The following is a 22,273-nucleotide window of genomic DNA, read 5'->3' as shown; positions in this document are numbered from 1 at the left end:
ATACAGGATATAGAGCACCTTACAGGTGGCACTAAAACTAGAGATGCTTGCATAAAATATTTTCATTTTGAACATTTGGGGAGAACTAGAGTAGCTAACACCCTGCTCTCCAGATGTCCTCTGGGAAGACACTGAGCCTCCCTGCTTCAGGAACCACACCACCTCTCCGAAACGTAGGCTCTCCTAGAATAATGTGCCCTATGAAAACACAAACACAGAACCTTACTGTCATGGCTCGCCAGGGTAAAATCCCCTTCGTACAGGCCATCGCTGAACCCCATATTCCAGACAGACAGAAGTTCATTCAGAGCTGGGATGTTGGCTCCCCCCGTGTCCGGCATCCACCACTGCCTGTGAAAGGACAAGGAGGCGCCAAGAAGGAAGGAACTGAAACACTGTACACACTTACTCTCCTCACAACAAAACTGAACTTGCCAGATCCTGCCCAGCCCCATGAGGCTGCAGCTGAAACTATGCTGGGTGTGAGCAATACTATTACATAAATGCTCCAGCCAGTGTGCAGAGGACATTTACTTCATAAAATGCAGTCCACATGACATAAAGGCACTGCACATAAAGCCCAGACCTCGAGGGGTCTGTGAAGGAAAAGAGATGAGAAGCTTATTAAGTTCATCACAGACTGAAGAAAAAAATTCAAACTTTATTACAGGAGTGACATATTCATAATACTTTGGGAATCTTTGATTAATAACTAACTTACAAGGTGTTTTAAAATAATAGGTGCTTTGGTGCATTTAAATTCATACAGATTCAGTACCAGAGCAATAGAAGAATGGAAAAGAACTAAACAGAAATTTAAAGCTCAAGTATCTACGATCAACAAGGAACATCGAAGCCTTTAAATTAGTACCTGGAATCAATGAGCATTTTACTGACTTTACAAGCAGCTTTCAGGAACATCGCTATTATGTGAAGAGAAAGCTTTCTCTAACCAACTGTCTGAACCTGCCTCTGACATCTGAAAAGACCACCAATGGGCCAAAAGGCACTTTAAGTATTTGCTAAGTAGAACTTAATTCCCCAAAAGTAAAATTTCTTATCCAAATACCAACTCATATCAGTACCTCGTGTTTTCATCATAAAACTTGACTTTTCTCATAACAGACGTGTTGTACCAATCACTGAAGACAATGATCGAAAGGCCATTGTCCACGTCCCGCCGCAGTTTGGCAACCTCCTCGGGGAAGTACTCCTCTTCACTGTCCACCATGAGCAAAGTTCCTGAGGGACAAAATGCCAAGCTCTGAGAAATTTCACCTCTGGACGACAGGATGTCACTGTTTCAGAAACACAGTAGTTTACTGGCATCCATGCCACAAGTTACTGGCTTCTAACATTTTGGTTTGCAGCCCCCGAACCACTTTAGAAGAGGGTGAAAAAGAAAGGATCGGGGCCCTGCAGTACACAGACACCAGCTAGCAGTGGCCTCTGTTTCATCTGTGACGTCCAACACAAAGATATTTCCCTTACTGCAGAAGAAGCCAAATACAGTGCTAGAGCTTCTTTTAATTAAAAAATAAATAAAATAATAAAAGTACATTCTGACAGCATCGCATTTTAGCTGAACATGACCACCATCACCACTAAGTAGGAATATGCACCGCTCTGCTTGGTGCCTCCACTGGGACCAGAAGACCCCACACATGCTCCCTTTGCTGGCCTCTCATTTAAACCATAATTCGCCTTTCAAACGTTTCACAAACACCCCACAGAGAGGAAAGAACACCTGGCTAAGCACCCCGTTGTTGCTCACCATATTGGTTAGCGTCAAAGCACGTGAAGGGGGAGCCGAGGACTTCAACAAAGTAGCCCATGCTTCTCAAGTGTTGGTACATGTCCCTGAAATTGGTGTGGATGTGGTCGCCATTCCTGAAAAACAGCAAGCCCCAGCACTAAAATGATCACTCTCTCCTTGTCATAAAGGTAGCCACAGGTTAATTCCTGAACCCCGTCGCCTCTGCAGGAGCATAGCTCCATCCCCAGCAGAAGTAATAGGAAATCGTGCCCAAGGCACAGGCATAAAGGGATAAAACAACAAGAAGAAATGCACTGCCCAGCCGGCGTAGCGCAGAGGTTGAGCATCAACCCAGGAACCAAGAGGCCACTGGTTCGATTCCCAGTCAGGGCACGTGCCCAGGTTGCGGGCTTGATCCCCTCTGGGGGATGTGTAGGAGGCAGCCGATCGATAATGTTTCTCTCTCAGCATTGATGTTCCTAACTCTCTCTCCCTCTCCCTTCCTCTCTGAAATCAATAAAAATAGATTTAAAAAGAAATGCCCTGAGGTATCACTTTAGCTGTGGCATACATGTGAATGGTCAGCAACCACCAGCATTTGACAAATTCGGCATGGGAACGCAGACATGCTGGGCCACGCCACACAGGGCAAATGAACTAAGACGGTGACAGTTAATCTTACATCACTACTACTGCTTACCTTTCCATCCTTCATCCTCCTCAATGTGCTCATTTTCCTACTGTGTACTCCGTCAGCCGCCTACCCAAATGCCCCAAGAAACACCCAGGGTCATTCTACCTCCCACCCTCCCACCTCACAGCCTGAGTCTGCCTTCTCAGCAGGGTGGAACCCATGCGTTCCTCTCCAGGCCCATGGCCATTGCCCTGGTCTATCAACTTCTCCTCATTTCTTTCTACTTGCCTCTGGCCTGAGCCTCTCCAATCTACCTTCCAGAGACATCTTTATAAAGAGCAGCACTGACCTTATGTGGGAACCATGCCAGGTCCCCGGATAGTCAGGCCAATGGGAGCACAGAGGCCTTGTTATCAATACACCAGAATGGCCAAAGGCTGCTCTGGGCATGTGCCTAAATGGGATGTTGAAGGACTCTGAGCCTGAGAATCCTAATCAGGCCAAGATACCATGAGCAGGTGCAAGGACACATGGTACACTGTGCCCTTCAGTAGCCATATGATTAATGTAACTATTGGCATGAAGCCTTCTTTGTCTAAATAGTGTAAAAGTAGGTTACTGACCAGCTAGTCGGCTGGAGTATGTGAAGAAGTCTGCTACAGAGAGCACCTGGGCAGGGGAGACAGAAGCTGCTGAGCCAGAGAACTTAGGTACCACTACAATGAAAGGCAGTGGAGTCTAGGGCATCATGTGGCTGCTCAGATGCTAGCTGTGGGTACAGAGACTGATGCTACTTTATAGAAAAGATATGTATTAATCAGCCGGTGTCCGGCTGCCTTTTGCATAGACTTTGCTATGAGGACTGTCTTGTCTGATGGCTATGTGGCTATTGGCTCCTGCAATAAAGATCATTCTTATACACTCACAACTTCTCACGGCTTCTCTGTCTGCCCCGCACTGAGAATTGACCTGTGTCTCTGACACTTGGCAAGCAGAGGTAAAGAAGGAACTTGAACTAAGTTCCCAACAGTTAGCACAGTGGGCAGAGTTCAAGGAAGAACCAGCCTGGCGTAGTCGGGAAGAATTTAGAAGAATACCTGGAACTCAAAGTCACTCGGAGCTCATGCAGGGCCCCGGCTATGCTCTGACACCTTATAAGTGTCCTCCTCAAATCTTTCAATCATTGTTGCTCACCATTTTCAGGGTCAGCCCAGCTGCCCCGGAGGGGCTGTGAGGGAGCAGGGCCTGGAGGCCTGAGGAGGACACATCAGGAAGTCTGGCCAGGGTAAAATCCCCTTCATAAAATCCACACACCTGAAGAAGTATGAATAGGCAGCTATAGGAGTTTTAAGCAAACAGTGATAGAATTTATGTTTTTAGGTGACCAGGGCTGCTGAGTGGGACTTAAGGGAGCAAGAATGGTAGCAGTCACTCCTCAGGAGGTGATGGATGCTGTCCAGGCGAGACGATGGCCTGAACAAGAGTGGGAGCAGAGGTGGCGGCCAAACAGGGCAGGAGTCAGGACATGTCTGGAAAGAGGACTAACAGAATTTGCTGAATGATTCAACAGAAGGGGAAGAGAGCAATTAAGGATGAGTTCAAGGTTTTTTACCGCACAGCTGTGCAGGTCTGAAGGGAGATTCACAGGATGCCCTAAGACCGTGACGAGGACCTGCAAAGTATGAGGGTCAAGGAAGTCAGGCTCAGTGAGGAGTGACGTCTGCTTCCCCCAGGGACAGCGACCCCTAGTCCTGCTGGGGAAGGGCTGGGGGGTGATGAGGGTCGCATCTGGTGGCTGCTTACCAGTCCAAAGGGTCATTCTTCATTCTCAGATTATCCCTGGGGAAGTAGCCGGGCGGATAGCGGAGGTTGTGGTACTGGTCCCAGAGAACTCTCTTGCTTCGAGGAGGAGCAGGAATTATCTTCACCTTAATTGGGAGCTTCACTGTTGAAGTCTGTTCTGCACCATTTTTTGACTGAAAAAAATAAAAGAAATTTGAAGTGCCCCTTTTGCTCAGAAGAAACTTTCAGGTTTGGGGGTTTATTTAACAAGTCGATTCTATTTATCATTTTAACCCTAACAATTTGAATACAAGAATTTCCAATAACAAATGTAGAAAGGAACCTTCATATATCACAATTAATTCCATTCAGGACCTTGAGTTTGAGACTTAAAATTTAAATCACCTTGTTTCTGAAGCTACACAGGATTAACTCTACATTCCCTTTCAGAGAACACATATTTTCTATAATCATTCTGAGCTTGAAATTTGGCATGAAATAGTCCTATCTGCTGTTGCTCAGCAACAGAATTGAAGGCACCATCACTCATTATTGAGCGCTGCTGTACAGGCCCTGGAATCACTGATCTGGCCTTCAAGCCTAATCACACCAACTGTGCTTCCAATCTGAGCCCATCGGCATTGAGCCTGCACCCCCTTCCTGGCAGGCGAAGGTGAAAGGTTAAGAAACACAAGCCCCTCTCTGCACGCACTTACTTCCACCTCTGCTGGGGAAGCTACGGTGATCATGACGTGCCCCTGTGCAATGCCTTCCCAGGACGCCGCTTTCTTGGTGACAGAAATGGAAATGGCCAGGTAGCCTGACCAAGGCCATAACACCGAAGAATAAGAGAAAGCCACTTCGATGTTGTCTCCATTCTGTGGTAAATAGGGCTGCCAGTCAGGCTGCAGGAGAAAAACAAGCCAAGGCTAAGGTGAAATGCTCAATTCCTAAATTATCTACAGCAGTTTTTGAGAAATACTTCATATTTTAAATAAGGCAAAATGAAATTTGTATACAGACACTAAGCAACGTATAACCAAAGTAGCCTATGGAATGTCTAGAACATCACCCACTAGGAATGTATAGAATCCATTATTTCTGACAGCCTCCAATTGTTTTTCTCTTTTTCTGACAGCCTCCAATTTTAAAGAGAATTTTTTTCCCCAACCTTAAAAAAAAATAAGGGACACATATTTCTATCAGATAAAGGTTGACGTACAGACGTAGTGAATTTAAATAAATTAAAACTCTCAGGTTGGAGGTTAGACCCCAATTAGCTGTATGCTTAAAGAATCACATCAGCCCTAGCTGGTTTAGCTCAGTGAATAGAGCGTCAGCCTCTGGACTGAAGGGTCCCGGGTTCAATTCCGGTCAAGGGCACATGCCCGGGTTGCAGACTTGATCCCCAGTAGGGGATGGGCAGGAGGCAGCCAATCAATGATTCTCTCTCATCATTGATCTCTCCCTCTCCCTTCCTCTCTGAAATCAGTAAAAAAATACGTATTTTTTAAAAAGAATCACATTAATTTAAAGGAATCAAATAATAAAATGACATAGATGCAAACTGTCCCCAAATTCTGAAGCCAATGATTGGGGAGGTGGAAGTTTATGGGACGCCCAGAAGAAGAGCTGGCTTGCTGTCAGAATGCCTGCCCCTTTAGTCTCTTCCAGGTATGAGGAAAGTGAAAAGGAAAGCATGAGAGAGACCATCTGGAAGAAACATAAATGAGCTCTAACATTCTAATATTTCAAAATTTCAAACTAACCTAAATTACTCATTTCCCTCACAAGCCAGATAGTAACAATACTCCCCAAATGAGTCAGCATATTAAAAAAAAAGATCTGAAAAAGGAGAAAAATATTTATAGGGTACATCATGCAAATAATGAGGAAGGAAAGGAATTTTTAATAAATGCTCTTGAGATGACTGGTTAGCAATTGAGAAAATAGTTAATTTTCATCTACCTCTTATATCACATATCAAATTAACACAGATTTAAAAGCTACACATTTAACAAGCATTAAAGTCAGTAGAAAACGAAATTGAAATTTTTAATTATATCTGTGGAGACATGTTTCTAATGTTTGAAACAAAATAACAAAAGATCAAAATTCAACTGCATGGAAATGTGAAACATTTACAGAACTTCCATCCCAAAATAAAAACCACCACTCACATTAAAAAGAAAATTTAAACAATAATTTGTGTAACTTTTTGCATAAAATACAACAGTGGTTAATTTCTCTATGATATGAAGGTCTTCTTGCTCAAATGCATAGGGAAAATCTAAATTCCAGTACAAAAATGGGCCAAGGCAATAAAAAGCTAATTTGCACAAGAAAAAATAGAATTAGCATTTTCCAGGTTTATTACCTGGAGATATTCACCTCACAAATTTAAAGTTAAAAGATGAACCACCTAGAAACAAACCAAATGTCCATTAAACAAAATGAGATCCATCCATACAATGGACTATTATTCAACCATAAAAAGGAGTGACATATTGATACATGCTGCCACACCAATGAACCTTAAAGGCATCATGCCAGGGGAAAGGCCAGTCACAAAAGACCACATATTGTCGGATGCCATTTAAATAAACTATCTAGAATAGGTAAACCCAAAGAGACAGAAAGGGTATTAGTGGTTGCCAGGGGCCAGAGGGAAGGAATTTTATCTCATTTTAAAAAAATCTCATGGAATTTTAAAAAAGTACCACCCAGTGTGGACATGGTGGAGATAGCGCCCTCTACAGTCTAAGATGATGTAACTCCTCTTGGAAAGAATTTGGTAGTATGTACCAAGAGCCATAATAATGTCCATGCCCTCTGGATTCCAACCCAGGGAGTTTACATTAAGGAAATAATTCAGAAGAAAGGGAAATCACATATACAAAGACATTCAATGAAATGCTTATATTGGAAAACCACCTATTTTTTGTTCATGCAAGGGGAAATAGTAAGCAAATTATGACTTCATAGTTCTATGTAATGTTAAACAGCCACTATAAAGTACATGGAGACCTATCTACATTTTTTAATGTTTTCAACATAATGAAAACTGAAAAAAAGGACTAAATTTTTGCCTAGTGCACAATGATAACAAAAATTATGTATTTCAGATAAGAGCTGGAAAAGATTATTTAAAAAAAATAGTGGCTATGACCACTATGCTGTGCACCTGAAACTAATACAAAATAATACTGAATGTAAATGGTAATTGAAAAACAAATAAACCAGATGGTATGCAAAATTTTTTAAAATGCCTATGTTACTGTGCTGGGGCTGAAAGTTATTTATCTGTTCTCTTTCCCTATCCTTTACTGTTGTGATAATGTTTATGCAGTAAGTATAAAAAAATGATAAAAACAAAATTCAAAAAAGACCATACTTTCTAGACCTGAAGGCCCATTCGTGCTCATTCTCACAAGTGAGCCTTTAATTATAGGTGGGAAATAATAAAGATAAAGGATCATATGTAATTAGTCGATTCAGAAGCTAAACTTAAGATGCCAAAGTAAAAAAATAGCAAATGGGTTTTACTAATTTATCCCTGACTTATGTATAAAAGACTTAGGGGAAAATAAATTACTGCTTCCAATACCCTGGCACTCGACAGGAGGAGAGAACCTTTCCTGTTTTATTTTCAGGAGAAAACGCTACGGCACAAAGGTCTGGGCCAGGTCCAAGTTCACTACAAGCCAGAGAGCAATTTCACCTTGTCTACAATTCTTCCTGTGACACCCATGCCATTGAGGATCGTGACATTGACGATGGTCGGCATTCCTCCATAGTAGATGGGCTGGGAGCAGTAGGGCCACATGTAGGGACACTCAGTCAGATCTATGTAGCTGGGGCTCAAACTGAAACAAAGAATATGGTATTAGAGTAGGGCATGTTAGAAAACAACACTGAAGCGACACACTGTGTAGGAAGAGGCGACAAGGCCCTTAGAAAGGCCTCAGCAAGCATCTGGGAACTTGGCTTTGAAATGCTCCCTGCACTGAGCAGGCCTCTGGGCCAGCTTGCCCAGACTGTCTGCACAAACAACGGATGGAGCAGAACAATTTCTTCCTTCTGCAAGTCTGGAACTTCAGTGGCAGTAGCTGTGGCTGGCAGCCCTGGTGAATGCGTTGGACTCAGAGTCTCACATCACTGGGGCAAAGATGAACTTTTAAATAAATGCAGCTGTGACAAATGGGTGGTCACTTGGCAAAAGATAAAATTAGATTCATACCTCACACCACACACAAGAATAAACACCAATGGATCACACCACACACAATGGATCAGGGAGTCTCAAGTAAATAAAAGAAAGCAAACAAGTATTAAAAGAAAACCTGGGTGAATTCTCTTTCATCCCAGTGCAGAAAAAGCCTTCCTGTGACTCAAAAATCCAAGGACAACAACAACAACAGACTAATAAAGTTGGCTATTTAAAAAAATAAAACTGCCTGGCGAAATACTTCACACAAAATCAAAAGACAATCGACAAACTGTAAAACATCTGCAAATATATATCACCAACAAATGGTTACTAACCTTAATGCATAAAAACCCCATAACAACTGAGGGACAAAACCTCCCAAGAAAAAAGGGAAAAGTGAACACATACTTAACAAGAAAAATATAAATATGGCTGTTAACTATAGACAAAAGAGTTCAAATTCACTCATAATTAGAGAAGACATGGAAATTACAACAATATTGAGACACCATTTCTCACTGATCAGGTTGGCAGAAAGTAACCAGCATGACACAACATTGTGCTGCAGAGGCTCTGGGGAAACAGGCACTCATGCCTCGCTGTGGAATACACACAGACACAACCCTCTGGAGGGGAATGGAGTGACACCTCACAAAGCTCCTTGACCCAGCAATCCCACTTGCAGGCATTTTCTCGGAAAACAGAACCTTCAACAAAGCTAAAATACTAGACACAAGGTTATTCAAAGCAATAATTTGTAACTGCAAAATACTGGGAACAATTTAAATGCCCAAATATAAATAAGTGGGTGAATAAACAATGGTATATCCACACTATGCAGCTGTAAAAAGACAATCTCTATAAATTAATACAGAGCGATTTCTAGGTGCTGTTGAGTGACAAAAACAAAGTGCAAAAGAATATTTGTAGTAATGCTCTCCTTCCTGTAAGAAAGGGTGGGCAAAAGTAGGTTTATAGTTGTGAGTGTGCAAAACAGTCTATTCCTACATTATTTATTAACTAGAGGCCCAGTGCATGAAATTCGTGCAGGGGGCAGGGGTCATCCCCTCAGCCCAGCCTGCACCCTCTCTAATCCGGGACCCCTCAGGGGACATCCCTTTCACAATCCTGGACCGCTGGCTCCTAATTGCTCACCTGCCTGTCGGCTTGGTTGCCCCTAACTGCCCCCCTCTTTTGGCCTGATCGCCCCTCACTGCCTCTGCCTGCCTGCCTGATCACCCCTAATCCCTCTGCCTGCCTGCCTGAACGCCCCTAACCCCTCTGCTTGCCTGCCTGCCTGCCCCTAACCCCTCTGCCTGCCTGCCTAATGCCCCTAACGGCCTCTACCTGGCCTGCCTGCTGCCTGATTGCCTCTAACTGCTCTCTCCCCTGCCGGCCTGATCACCCCAAACTGCTCTCCCCTGCTGGCCTGAATGCCCCTAACTGCTCTCCCCTGCCGGCCTGATCGCCCCTAACCACCTCTGCCTCGGCCCCCGCCACTGTGGCTTTGTCCGGAAGATGTCTGGTCTATCTGGTCTAATTAGCATATTACCCTTTTATTAGCATAGATGTTAACATTAGGGAGAGTTGGGTGAAGGATTTATGGATCCTCATATACTATTTTTGGAACTTTGTTGTAAATCTAAAATCATCTTAAAATAAAAAGTAACATTTCTTTACCAATAACACATAACCTCAAGCTAATCATGAAAAAGTATCAGATAAACTCACATTAAGAGACTGTCTATAAAATAAGTAACTGCACTCCCAAAGGAGTCAGAGTCATGAATGACCAAACTGTTAGAGGCCAGAGGAAACCAAGGAGACATGACCACTAAATGCAATGTGGGGAACAAAGAACATAAGAGAAAACCAGTGAACTGTGAACAAAGCCTGCAGGTTAATGACAGGACAGGATCAGTGCTCATTTGTTAGTTTTACTAGTTAAATTATGGTCATCTAAGATGCTGACATTAGAGGAAGCTCAGCAAATAGTATATGAGAACTCTGTATATTATTTTTGCAAATTTCTATAAACCTATGGTTATTTCAAAAGAAAGTTTTAATAGAAAACCATTATTTCAAGCCATTCATATTAAAAATAACAGAACAGCCCTGACTGGTGTTACAGTGGTTAGAGTGTTGGCCCACACACCGAGAAGGGTTGCAGGTTTGCTCCCCAACCCTCGTCAGGGTGCATGCAGGAGGCAACCAATCAATGTATCTCTCTCACATCGATGTTTCTTCAATGTTTCTCTCTCTCGCCCCCTCCCTCTCTCCCTGCCACATTCTCTGAAAAAAAATCCTCATACAACAAATACATATACATGTATATGTATACATACACAATGAATGAATAAATAAACAAATAAACAAACAAACAAATAAATAAATAAATAAATAAAACAAAACAGAACAGAACATCAGGAAGTGGACAGCAGTTCAAGTTCTGCCAGCTGACACCGAGTAGAAGGGGCAGAGTGAAGCTCTCCATGGGCTCTGAGTGTTGTATGTGGTTCCAGTTTGGAGGCTAATATTTAGTGCAGAGGGAAAAACACCCTCAGGACCCAGTGAGGAGAAAGGCCTATTCGAAAATTAAACATACTGACCTTGCCTGTGGTTTGTAACTGTTGAGGATTTGATAGGCTCTGAGGAGATCCAGCTTGCCATGGCCTTGCTCAAACATATTGACTCCAGGAAGTCTCCGGGCTGATGCAATCAGGGCCTGCTTCATACTGGCTGGATTCACCAGTTCACGTTTCTGGACTGTGCTGAGGGAGAAAATCATGTATTTTCTCATAAAAGAGTGAAAATCTGATTATTCCTAATTTGCAAATGTGCAAATGTGATCTCCAATCTTGTTCTGTCTATAATGAAAGTTTCTTTGGTAGGGCCCATGCTAAGATGAGGATACTGTGTGATCACTTCTGCAACAGACTTGGGAGTGACCAGTTATTAGCCTTCCACATGGCCTGTGGGAGCAGTGACTCATGGGGCTAGTACCTGTTTATACTAAATGGATCAGAAAAACATATTTTTCCTACTAAGTCGACCTTACAAATTATAGAAGGCAAGACTAGGTAAGAGGTAGTGGCTCCTCAGGGGAAGCCAGGAGGAAGAGGAAAGCTGGGAAAAGGAAAGGAAAACATACAGGTCCTAGAAAGGGAAGTTAATGCCGGATGGGCAAGAAGCACAGCATCTGAGGGAAGCTCACCGCCTCCACAGCGAAACCCTGCCTTTCTGTTTTGGAAGCCACTATGTGATGCATCACTCTGGTGGATAAAACCTGATAGGAACATGCAGACCGGAGGCCACCTTGAGAGTTTCATCATCAGGATGCATCTGGACACACTGAAACTCAGCTCTATTGGCTAGAAACTTAGTGACACCTAAGAAGCATCAACCTCTTAAGAATGCTGGCACTAAGACATTCATTGTTGTACACCTATGTATTATATCACAAGTGAATTTTGACTTCTAAATGTAGGTAAGCAAAAAATAAAAACTTACTCCAGTTGGTTTTGGAGTGTAAGCAGGTTTTTCTAACAGGTTTAGAGAGGAAATCTGACATAATGAGAAGAGGACATAAAGTAGGACCAATTCTCAACAACAATAAAAGAACTGCTAAAAGATCAGCTATAGGTCAACAACCTTCCCCTCTTCCTGCTGATAGAGCAAGACCAAAGGTTAGGCTCTCGTTCTTTATGGAGCACCGGAGGCTGGAGCACCAGGAGGCCGGAAGCTGAGGAAGCGCTTCCTTGTTGCTCAGTGTCTGTTCTGAGCTATTAGTCAGGCCATAAAAAATATTCCTGAACTGTCACAGTGGCATTTTCATCTGCTGCAGGGAGATGAGGGAAGTGAAAGCTTTCCTTGACGCTGAAAATATCTGCACTTAGAGATGCCACTGGAAATGGAAAACACATCCTCCTCATCTCCCCACTCATTTGACAGGAGGAGGATTTGACAGACTGAACAGTGGAGCTCAGAACCACGTTCCTGTTAACCATCATGGCAAGTGGGAGCCGTACGCTAGTACTTTTTGTTTCATAATCAACAAGAGTGGAAACAAGAGCCCTAGCTAGCGAGTCCAGAAGCCCAAGGGAGCCAGGTAACTCCACAGTTGGCATGGCCTTTCCTCTTCTTTCACTGTATGTAACACGAGGGTGAGAAAAACAACTAGAAGAGAAAGAGAATGTTTCCAACAGTCATGTGGTTATTTTCCAAGACTACTCTCACCAATGTCAACAATCTCAAGAATTTGGCTCTGAACTATAAGGGAAAGATGGGAAAAGGAAGAAAGAGATAAAGACCTACTTTTATGAAGGATTATTAATAAAACACATCTCTGGCATTAGAAGCTAAAATCAACATAAATTTACTTGCTTTTAAAGAGAATTTTAAATATAAAAACATTTACTATCATTTGCCTGTTTTAATTTAATTTTAAAATTAACAGAGTATAACTTTGAAAACTGTAGAGTGTTGTGTTATTGCAACACAAAAGCTCAACTAAAGCCTCACCTAGATAGAAAGTTGTTGTTTTTTTGGTGGGGGGGGTGCTGAAGGTGGGGAGGTAAAATACAAAATAAGTGCTAGCTCCTAAGACATCTTCTTATAATTTTGAGAGTAAGTGTATCCGACTAAGTCAGAGCACGTGAGCATCAATTCTATTCGACTATCTTTGAGAACTTCCAGTTTCATTAACTACAACCATAGATGGGATTCAACAAGACAAAGAGAGGTGAGCATCAATTCTATTCGACTATCTTTGAGAACTTCATGTTTCATTAACTACAAAATGAAGGGTCGATCATTAAACTCCATTCCAACCATAGATGGGATTCAACAAGACAAAGAGAATAAGTCAATTACACAGAGAATCTTGTCTCTCCCAAAGGAGTGGTGACTGCCAGTCCCACTGCCTGGTTTGACAGCTCCTTAGCTAACAGAGAACATTAAAAAGTGAATCCCCCAGGAAATGGAGGATATGGCACGAAAATACCTTACTTTTTGATCCTTGCCTGATATACACACTTGTTTGGATACAACAAGTACAGATGTAGCACAAAAATGGTATAAAAGCAAACAAAATGGGGACACTGTACTTTTCTCTCAATTTTGCCGTGAACCTAAAACTGCTCTTAAAAAATAGTCTTCAAAAAACAAAAACAAAACCAGACCTCAAACATAAAAAAAGTAACAGGTATTATGTCCTTATGTATTGCTTTATGGTTTAGCATTTACATAGTGTTCCTACATATATGTCCACTAACTCACAAGAATTCTCCCTCAAAGAATAAATCCTGACCTCTTTTGTGGAGATGAAGAAACAGATGGAGCAAGGTCACATGATATGCTCTAAAATTCTAAGTTGGTGGCAAGCAAGACTCAGCTGGTCTGCTGGCACCACCTTCTCTTTGCTAGGCAACACTCACCTTACTAGCAAGGTGACGGCGCCGGCAACCACCGGAGAAGCCACGCTGGTCCCGGAGAGGGCCCGGCAGCCCCCTTTCATACCGGAGCCCCTCACTCCAGCACCATAGGTGACAATATCAGGTTTCACACGGCCATAGCCTCCTGGTAGCTCCTAGAAATAAAAGGAGGTTGATTTCTACCACAGCACACACAATGGCACACAGAACAAAAACAAGGGTTACTTAAATGGAGTGTAACCTCAGTAAGATACTGGTTTTAGTCTGAAATTCACTGCAATACAGAAAACAAGCTTAAATGATAATGTAGAAAATACAATTATTTTTGGAGTATTTTATAATAACCAGGGTAATAGTAATGTCATAGAGCAATTACAAAGTGAATCTTTAAAATTTTGTTAGCATGCAAAACTAGAAACTGAAAACTGATTTATCGCTAAATAACTTAAAAATTAGAAATATCTTAGAAATATCAGACAATACTAAAAATTAAGAAAAGAAAAATTTTCTTTATAAGAAAAATGTACATAATATAACTGAAGATTTTAATCTTCCACCAGAGGGGAAAGAAGAAACCATTCAGAATGATAAATGTAACTGTACAAGTAACAGATAAGTTTTTAACGGAATACTCTGAAATTTCATGGAAATTGAGGCAAAATGAGAATTACAATAGGATCTTATATTCTGTAGAAAGAAGCAATCCAACTGAAGTAAAAATACCTTTCAGGGCAGTCAAACATAAATGGACTTGCATCCAGCTATGTGGGACCCTGTGTAAAGATACCTTCAACTACAGCTCTGTAAGTAAGTGTCTCAGGAACATTTCTAAGGGCATAGCAATGCATTATAATTCCATGAAAGCACTTTCGAGGGAGCCAGAGAGACATCAATTGGTGGTGGTGTTGTTTCCAAGTATTTAGCCATACAACGAAAGTGCTGAGGGAGTATAGGTGAATGAATATGAAACATATCCCTGGGACTGACTTTCTCAGGGTGGGGTCCACCCGACTGGCGACAACTGAACATCATCAAGAAGGAATCCAAGTGCACATGGCATGGACCCACTGTGGGGCCAACTGAAAATGGTGCCAGGAGAGGCGATGTTCTAGAGGGAGAAGGCTATCCCATAGAGTGGCGCCAGTGCGGACAAGGCCACCATGTTCTCAGGAGGCTGCGAGTCTTTTCTGGGACTTCCCAAGACCTCAAAGCTTGGCACTTGAGTTAGAGCACCCAGAATGATGTGACCCTGAAGACCCTGCGGGGCAGGCAAGAGTGCCTATTGCTGCCTGAGGGAGCATCTAACATTGACTCCACTGCTGTTCTGATGGGTAAAGGACGACGAATTAGATGCATGATTAAACCCAGAGTAACTGAATTAATTAACTTGTTGGAGTTATTTCCATTTTGTCCAGCTAAATACAATTACTTCTGCGTTAGCAGAGTTGATATTAAATTCTTCTCACTGGCTTCTCTTGCTTCTTAAGGCCAAAAAAATCATCTCACCTAGCACCAAGGAAGACTGCTCACCTTCCTGCTACTTAGGACAAGTGGGTATGAATCCAGTTGACCTACACAGTGAGTCACTCAGAAATAAGTAAAACTGAAGGGGAACCAGGAAACACCACTCAGAACCTGTCCCTGCCTGCTCACCATAGTCAAGTGACAGGCCAGATCAACGGGGCCAGATCTCTTGTCCTCATGGCCGGCAAGTACCCACAGACCTGGCTATGCCATCCATGCATGTGAGGGTTGGGCTTACAAGCTTTTCTATCTGTGCACTTACAAATGCACCCAAAGGCTCTGAGACAAACGGTTCCTTTAGGCACATGAAAAAAAGCCTACCCAGGTAGTCATTCCCCTTGAAGAGAAGCGGGCGATGTTATCCTCAAAGTCAATGCCACCTACTCCAATCACATCCATTTGATCAGCAGGGTTATTCAGAGTGCTAAATTGAGGCACAAAAACACAAGGAAAGAAAAATAATTTTAAGTGAATAATTCAAATAAAGGCAAATCCTCCCAGAAAAATCTAAGACGGTATTAGGCTCTTCTGTGTCAAGACACGCTGCTGGGATGGCCTGCAGCTACTTACAGCTGTGCTGTGGAAGGCCAGGCTCACTGCCACCCTCACACTGACCACCCTTTCTTCCTTTTCCTCCCTGTCAACATATCATACTTTGGCCCAAGACTTTCTTTTTCCTTCACTACCTCTGGCTTGAAGGAATCCCCCTTCTCTAACTTCACAAGATTTAACACTATGATAATTCATCACCTACTTATACATTCTCACATCCCTTTCAAATTGTTCCAAGGTATTCATCCTGCCTCCCCAGTTAGATCCCACATTCCTCTGGGAAGGAGCTGTAATCACACATTTGCATCTGCCATGGTCAGGAAGTTAGTTTTCAACTGATAGTTTGCAGGGTGTTCCCCTTTCCTCACTGGGAATTGTGGAAATGATAACCATTACTCCGTAATCTTGAGCTCCTCAAAGGAAAGAGGCAGAGAAAAAAACCATGTAATTCTCTTCCATACCTCAAATGTACTAGATCTGCAAAGAAATTATAGTGAAATTGATAACGACAAAAATGTTTAAACTATAAAATCAAGATATAAATCAGGTTGCAGCTAAACTATTTGAAAATATAAAACAACCATTTATGAAAATGCATTTCCGAGCTTTATCTATTTGGTAGTTCTGCTACCAAAAAAACAAACTCTGACAATTCAATAACCAAAACTGATTCCAGTGGCTTCACTGAAACTAGTAGCAAGATTTTAGAGCATGTGCTTTTGACCAGTTATTTAAACCACACTGAATCAACCCTGGCACTGCCTTTTAGCCCACTGGCCAATGACATGCTATCAAGTGGTTGTTCAGAGGCACCGACAGTGATATTTTACTGTCTGATGCTAAAAATTTCTAAATTTCTATGAAATCAAGGAGCAGAGCTTAGAAGTCACTGACAAAACTTCCCACTGTAGTTGATGCAAAAAAAAAAAGCCACCCTCTGACCCTCCCTCTACCTGTTAATCCCTATAATACTTAGTGTGCTTTAAACTAGACCCTTAAACTAGAAGGGAAAACATCAAGAAATCTTTGCTGGTGATGAAAGAGGAAGCTGCAACTGCAGACCCCTGCATCGTGAAGTTTAAGTGTCAAGGGTGCAGGACCCTGAGAGAGCTCACAGCAAGGGGACCTGGGGATGCGAGCATTATTTGTAGTGACTGGCAGCTCAATGCCTGCAATAAGTGACCCAGCAATTTGCGTACAATACCGTCATTGAACTACCCGATGCCCAAGCAGTAAGCCAGAACCGCACAAGCTGTGCCATCCTGATTACATGCCATTCCCATCACTGCAAAGCAGCTGGCAGGTCCGGATCTGTGCAGCTCTATGGACAGACACAAAGAGCGACACAGGGCCCTCCTCTCCAGGGTTCTTCTCTAATACCTTGGAAACGAACAACTCTTTGATTACACGCTACTGAGTGTGTGTGACTGCCCAGAGAAGTCACAGGATTTCAGAAGAGCGATTCGTGTATGGCAAAGCAGTCAGAACGGCATGTGGAGGAGCTGGGAGCCCACGGGTGTGAACAGAAGGGAGGCAAGCTAGGAAGGTCGGCAGCAGGAACAGGTGATGGAGACTGGAAAAAACATGGTCTCTAGGGAGACCCAGGAGGAGACTGGAACTGAGGAAGGTGTACACACAGTAATGGAAAATAAAGCTGAGCCCACAACTTCAGGTGACAATGGCGAACTATGGCAGAGGGCCACAACAGGCCCACCACCTGTTCTGGTAAGTAAAGTTTTACTGGAACACAATCACAACCTTTCATTTACACATTCCAAGGCTGCCTTCACACTATAAGGGCCACACCACATGCCCACAAAGCTTAAGTATTGATTATCTGATCCTTTACAGAAAAAGTTTGGCGACTGCAGCCTAGAATACTGAGGACCTTGAAAATCAAGAAGAAAAATTCTGATTTGATTAGGCAATAATCCACTGAAAAATCTGGAAAAAGAAAACTGCCAGGACATGAATTTTAACAGTAGAAACACACAAAAAAGGAAGAAAAAGAAGAGCCACTACTTACAGAGGCCCAGCATTTGAAGTACTTTCCCCACCTATTTTCATCCTCCATACCACCTACATGGGCGGCTGTCATGCCCTCCTGTGACAGGTGAGGAGTCTGAGGCTCAAAGACTGAAGGTCCCATAGCCTACGAGGGGCAGGTGGGACTAGTCTGGCTCACACCTGCACTCTTCCCACAACCCACGTCACCCATGCAGCAAGAGCTGGGGCGGGAAGAGACTGAAAGGCAGGAAGACCGGCTAGGACCCCACTTCATAACCAGATGACTCTGAACTGGTAAGGGCTGGCCTTGGGGGGAGACATCAGAAATGGGAAAAGGAGCAAAGTTGAGAAACATTTGAAAGGAAAAAAGAAAACTTGATGAGATTACTTAGAAATCAGTGTTTTCCATGGTAGAACTATAGTTATGCCACCTATGACTTAAATATTGCTGATGACAGAGAAAAATCCAATTACCTGGACCCTTTACAAGAAGATCACTGACTAAAGAACTATTGGGTCAGAAACATGACTGCCAATATGCATGGTTTTTGGCCTATAAAAACATTAATTTCACATATTCAGCCTAACCCTATGCCCTGAACCCCTTGCATAAGCTCGCCAGTCCTCAAGGCCACCTGCTCTCCCAGGGATGTGGCTGCGAGGCAGTGAGTGAGTGTTTCTGAGGTCCAGGCACACATCCTCACTGTGTGCACCAGACACACACGCATTCAGGAGAGAACACATTCATTCGTCTCTACTTCTACCGGGTTATGACACACTAAGGCAGCCGTGGGCAAACTACGGCCCGTGGGCCGGATCCGGCCCGTTTGAAATGAATAAAACTAAAAAAAAAAAAAGACCGTACCCTTTTATGTAATGATGTTTACTTTGAATTTATATTAGTTCACACAAACACTCCATCCATGCTTTTGTTCCGGCCCTCCGGTCCAGTTTAAGAACCCATTGTGGCCCTCGAGTCAAAAAGTTTGCCCACCCCTGCACTAAGGGCAGACTCTGTATTTTCTTTGCCCTTTGTGGTGACCTGACACTCTTTGTCACTGCACGGAACCACGCACATCTTAGTACCCAATAAAAGAGAGTGACAAATCCTACTGCAAAAGAATTTCAGCACAAGAAATTATTTATATACATTACTGAGAGAATAAATATTGGAGCAGCAGATAAAAATAAAACTGGGATCTCTAAACCAAAGTTTTCTGCTTGTGATTCAGTGACTAATGTTCTGTGTCTCATGCTGCTTCGGTTCACCACGCCAGCAGAGCACAAAGGGACGTTTCTGTGATACTGTTCTCTCTGCTTTCCCCATCTGATCCCTCTTGTCAACCTCAAGAGCACCACCATCTGTGTTTATTATGCTGTTTTCTCCCATGTTAGTTTTGTTTATTCCTTATCTTTCCTAGAGAGGCAGGCCTCTCATCTACCTACCTCCTCACCCCTGTGCCTCCTACAGAGTGGGTCTCCATAAATACTGTAAAATCCTTTCATTTTCTAACAGATTGACTTTCCTGATTTTGAAGAAAAAAATAAAATAAAAACATTAGGCCTCCAAGTTTCTATTTATAACAAAGTAAAAGAGAAATTAAACAGAAACAAGACTGGCCTTGAGTTGATAACTACTAAAGCAAGTGGTGGGAACCTGAAGGTCATTATGCAGCCTGCTTTTTTGGTATGCTGAAAATTTCCATATGCAGTTTTAGATAGTTATAAACAGGTATAAATACAAAAACAGACAGACAACAGTTTTTCAGTTATTTTGGGGGGAGGGGGGACCACCTCTAAATTCATCCCTATTATTGGAGATACTTACCCATAAAGAGGCCCATCATTGCCGATAGCAGAAACCATGATTACGTTGTTAGCTGTTAATTCCCACACCTACAAAATTAGCAAGCATTTATTTATGAAAGAACACCACTTTTAAACAATCAATGGATAACTATCAAAAAATAACCACAACTTTGAAAATTAGTCCTAAGAAATGTACCACTGAAAATGTACCACTAGACCCTTATAGGCATGAATGTGTTTGGTAACTGGTATGTTAGCAAGAATAAAAGCCAGGACATAGGACTATGCAGCACATGGAGCAGACACTGGCTTTCCATCACCCATCTGTCCTTACTAGGCAGTCACCTTGTGGGTGGCAAACCAGCAGCACAGGAGGGAGGAAGCATTCAGAGTTGGGCTTGTGAAGGGAGCCATCACCAAGTGCAGTGATATGACCAACCTTGTCGACAAAGGGATGGTCCATGAAGTCAGGGCCGCCGATGCTGAGGTTGAGCACGTCGATCTTCTTTAAGATGGCGTAGTTGAAGGCATCCAGGAACCAGGATGTGTAGGACACCTGGATAATGTTAAGACAGTCTTTCAGGTGTTTCAGTGAAAGTGTCAAAGTGTACAACAGAGTTTTTAATTTTAAGGGTAAAGTATAAACTCTTAGCAGCATGAAGTATTAACTTAAATTGCAGAAATAAATCCCAAGAATAAATTATGTTCCGCAATGTAGACTTCTACATCCAGAAACTCTAAGACTTCATTGAGAGAGCATGTTCTGAAGGCACCTACCTCTCCAGGTCTAAGGTACAGCTTCTTACCTTCAAGTACACCTACCGAGGCAAAATCCCTAACTTCTAACTGCCCCTATTACAAAACGATTGATCCTAAGACACTTGTATTAAGTCAAGTTTATTAAACTGAATAATTTAATGTATTTGTCTAATAATCTTTATTGCTAAATAGGTTGAAGGATAAATGGCATCAATAGAAGTTATTTCATAGAACTATTTATCTGATGTTGAATTCCTCCTAGTTCCCTGACAGAAGTTAAATTACTTTGTGTATCACCATTTAGGTGTTTCTATAAAATACAAAATTAAACTTACAATAAAGTGAGTGTAATAATTAAGTATCATGTTTTCTAAAGGCTTTTAAAAATAAGACTACATATTTGCTTGTATATGCAAAAGAAATTCTAGGAGGAGGGGTATAAGAAATTAAGAAATCCTCACATGAGAGATGGGGAAGTAAGGGACACCTGCTGGATGGGGACAGGGTTGGGAGAATTACCCTGCATTGCCTTTTACACAAATATATAAAACTATGTATCACCTAACAGAAATTAAACGTTATAAATAAATACTAGAACCCTCTCCCTTTCCTAGAGTAAGGGAAAGGCTCGTAAGTCCACATTGCTCAACATGATGCCAAATGCTGGGCTACACAGGTGACCCTCAGGGTCACATCCAGTAGAGGTGAAAACACACAAACGTGATTATTCTCTCATGTAGAAAGTACTAGAAATGTGCCCAAGATGCGGTGGCACAGGAGCCGTAGGCAGGCCCAAAGGAGAGGAAGAAACGGGCAGTCAAGGAATCCCTGTGCACAGGTGCCCCGAAGCAGGGTCTTCAGGGTTCCGGTGAGGCCATGAAGGGGTGGTGCAGAAGGGCAAAGCCATACCAAAGGGACAGTAGAAAGACAGCATGGTTCATGTGGAATGTCTGCAGCAGCTCAGCTCGCTGATGTGTGTGCATTTAAACCAGCATGTATTTTCTAGAGTTTTAATTTTTTACCTTTTAATACCAATTCTTTACATTTCAGGGGTCCTCAACACCTACCTGGTTGTTGGTAAAGACCCTGAAAATATGAAGTTCGGCATCTGGAGCAAATCCCTGGCATTCCCTCATGCTGGCTATCACACCTGCCACAAAAGTGCCGTGGCCCAGCCCTGTTGCCCATAAAAAAAGAAAAGTCAAATAAAAAAGAAAAAATAAAGGGGAAAAAAGTCATAAAATTGCTGGTAACGTGTGCCAACATGCAACATTTCAAACCAATTCAAACAGGCTCATTCTCCAAGTCCTTGTGTAGAACCTCTGTCTCTCGGTACTGTCTTCCACTCAGAGGCCGCACCGTACCTGTCTCACTTCTGGATCTAGACAGTCCCGCTCTCTCCCCAACAGAAAGCTTCTCCTCCACCAGGCACCCCTCTCTCTCTCCTCAAATACCAACTCCCAACATCCTAAGATATTTAGAAAAGTTCCCACTAAAAGGCAGTAACAACTTGAGTTTGTCTGAATAACTATTGCACACAAACTGTTTAATCATTGACACTCAGAAAAAATACTTAACTGCTAAAATGGGGGGTGGGAGTCCTGCATGAAGCCCACATGTGACCAGAAAATGCCTCATGCATGCTCTCACCACAGTGTGGCCACCTACCATCGTCCAGCGTTCGCTCGTTAGTCCAGTTGGTTCTCTCCTTCACATTTTTGAAGTGGGGATGCTTCTCACTTAGGCCAGTGTCAAAAACAGCAACCCTTACGTTAGCACCTTATCCCAAAAAGAAAGCAAGCACAATC

At 42.6% G+C, this 22,273-nt stretch overlaps 1 protein-coding gene across 5 annotated transcripts in view; it reads right to left on the bottom strand.

The window, feature by feature from the left end:
• The window catches only part of MBTPS1 (membrane-bound transcription factor peptidase, site 1), a 58,916-nt gene that overhangs the window by 13,498 nt on the left and 23,145 nt on the right, over positions 1-22,273 (bottom strand). For all 5 annotated transcript variants that reach the window (XM_005862563.2, XM_014536695.1, XM_014536694.1 and 2 more), the window contains exons 5-17: positions 22,134-22,244; positions 21,533-21,642; positions 20,146-20,262; positions 19,726-19,793; positions 15,660-15,762; positions 13,818-13,969; positions 10,992-11,153; positions 7,894-8,038; positions 4,889-5,077; positions 4,194-4,366; positions 1,775-1,890; positions 1,086-1,242; positions 227-351 (exon numbers count right to left, since the gene is read on the bottom strand). In XM_005862563.2, coding sequence (XP_005862625.1) covers positions 227-351; positions 1,086-1,242; positions 1,775-1,890; positions 4,194-4,366; positions 4,889-5,077; positions 7,894-8,038; positions 10,992-11,153; positions 13,818-13,969; positions 15,660-15,762; positions 19,726-19,793; positions 20,146-20,262; positions 21,533-21,642; positions 22,134-22,244 — 1,728 coding nt within the window. The remainder of the gene's footprint in view (positions 1-226; positions 352-1,085; positions 1,243-1,774; positions 1,891-4,193; positions 4,367-4,888; positions 5,078-7,893; positions 8,039-10,991; positions 11,154-13,817; positions 13,970-15,659; positions 15,763-19,725; positions 19,794-20,145; positions 20,263-21,532; positions 21,643-22,133; positions 22,245-22,273) is intronic.

The sequence above is a fragment of the Myotis brandtii genome, unplaced genomic scaffold (assembly GCF_000412655.1).
Source record: "Myotis brandtii unplaced genomic scaffold, ASM41265v1 scaffold165, whole genome shotgun sequence".
Classification (NCBI taxonomy): Eukaryota; Metazoa; Chordata; class Mammalia; order Chiroptera; family Vespertilionidae; genus Myotis; species Myotis brandtii.
This window is presented reverse-complemented; position numbering and strand designations above follow the sequence as displayed.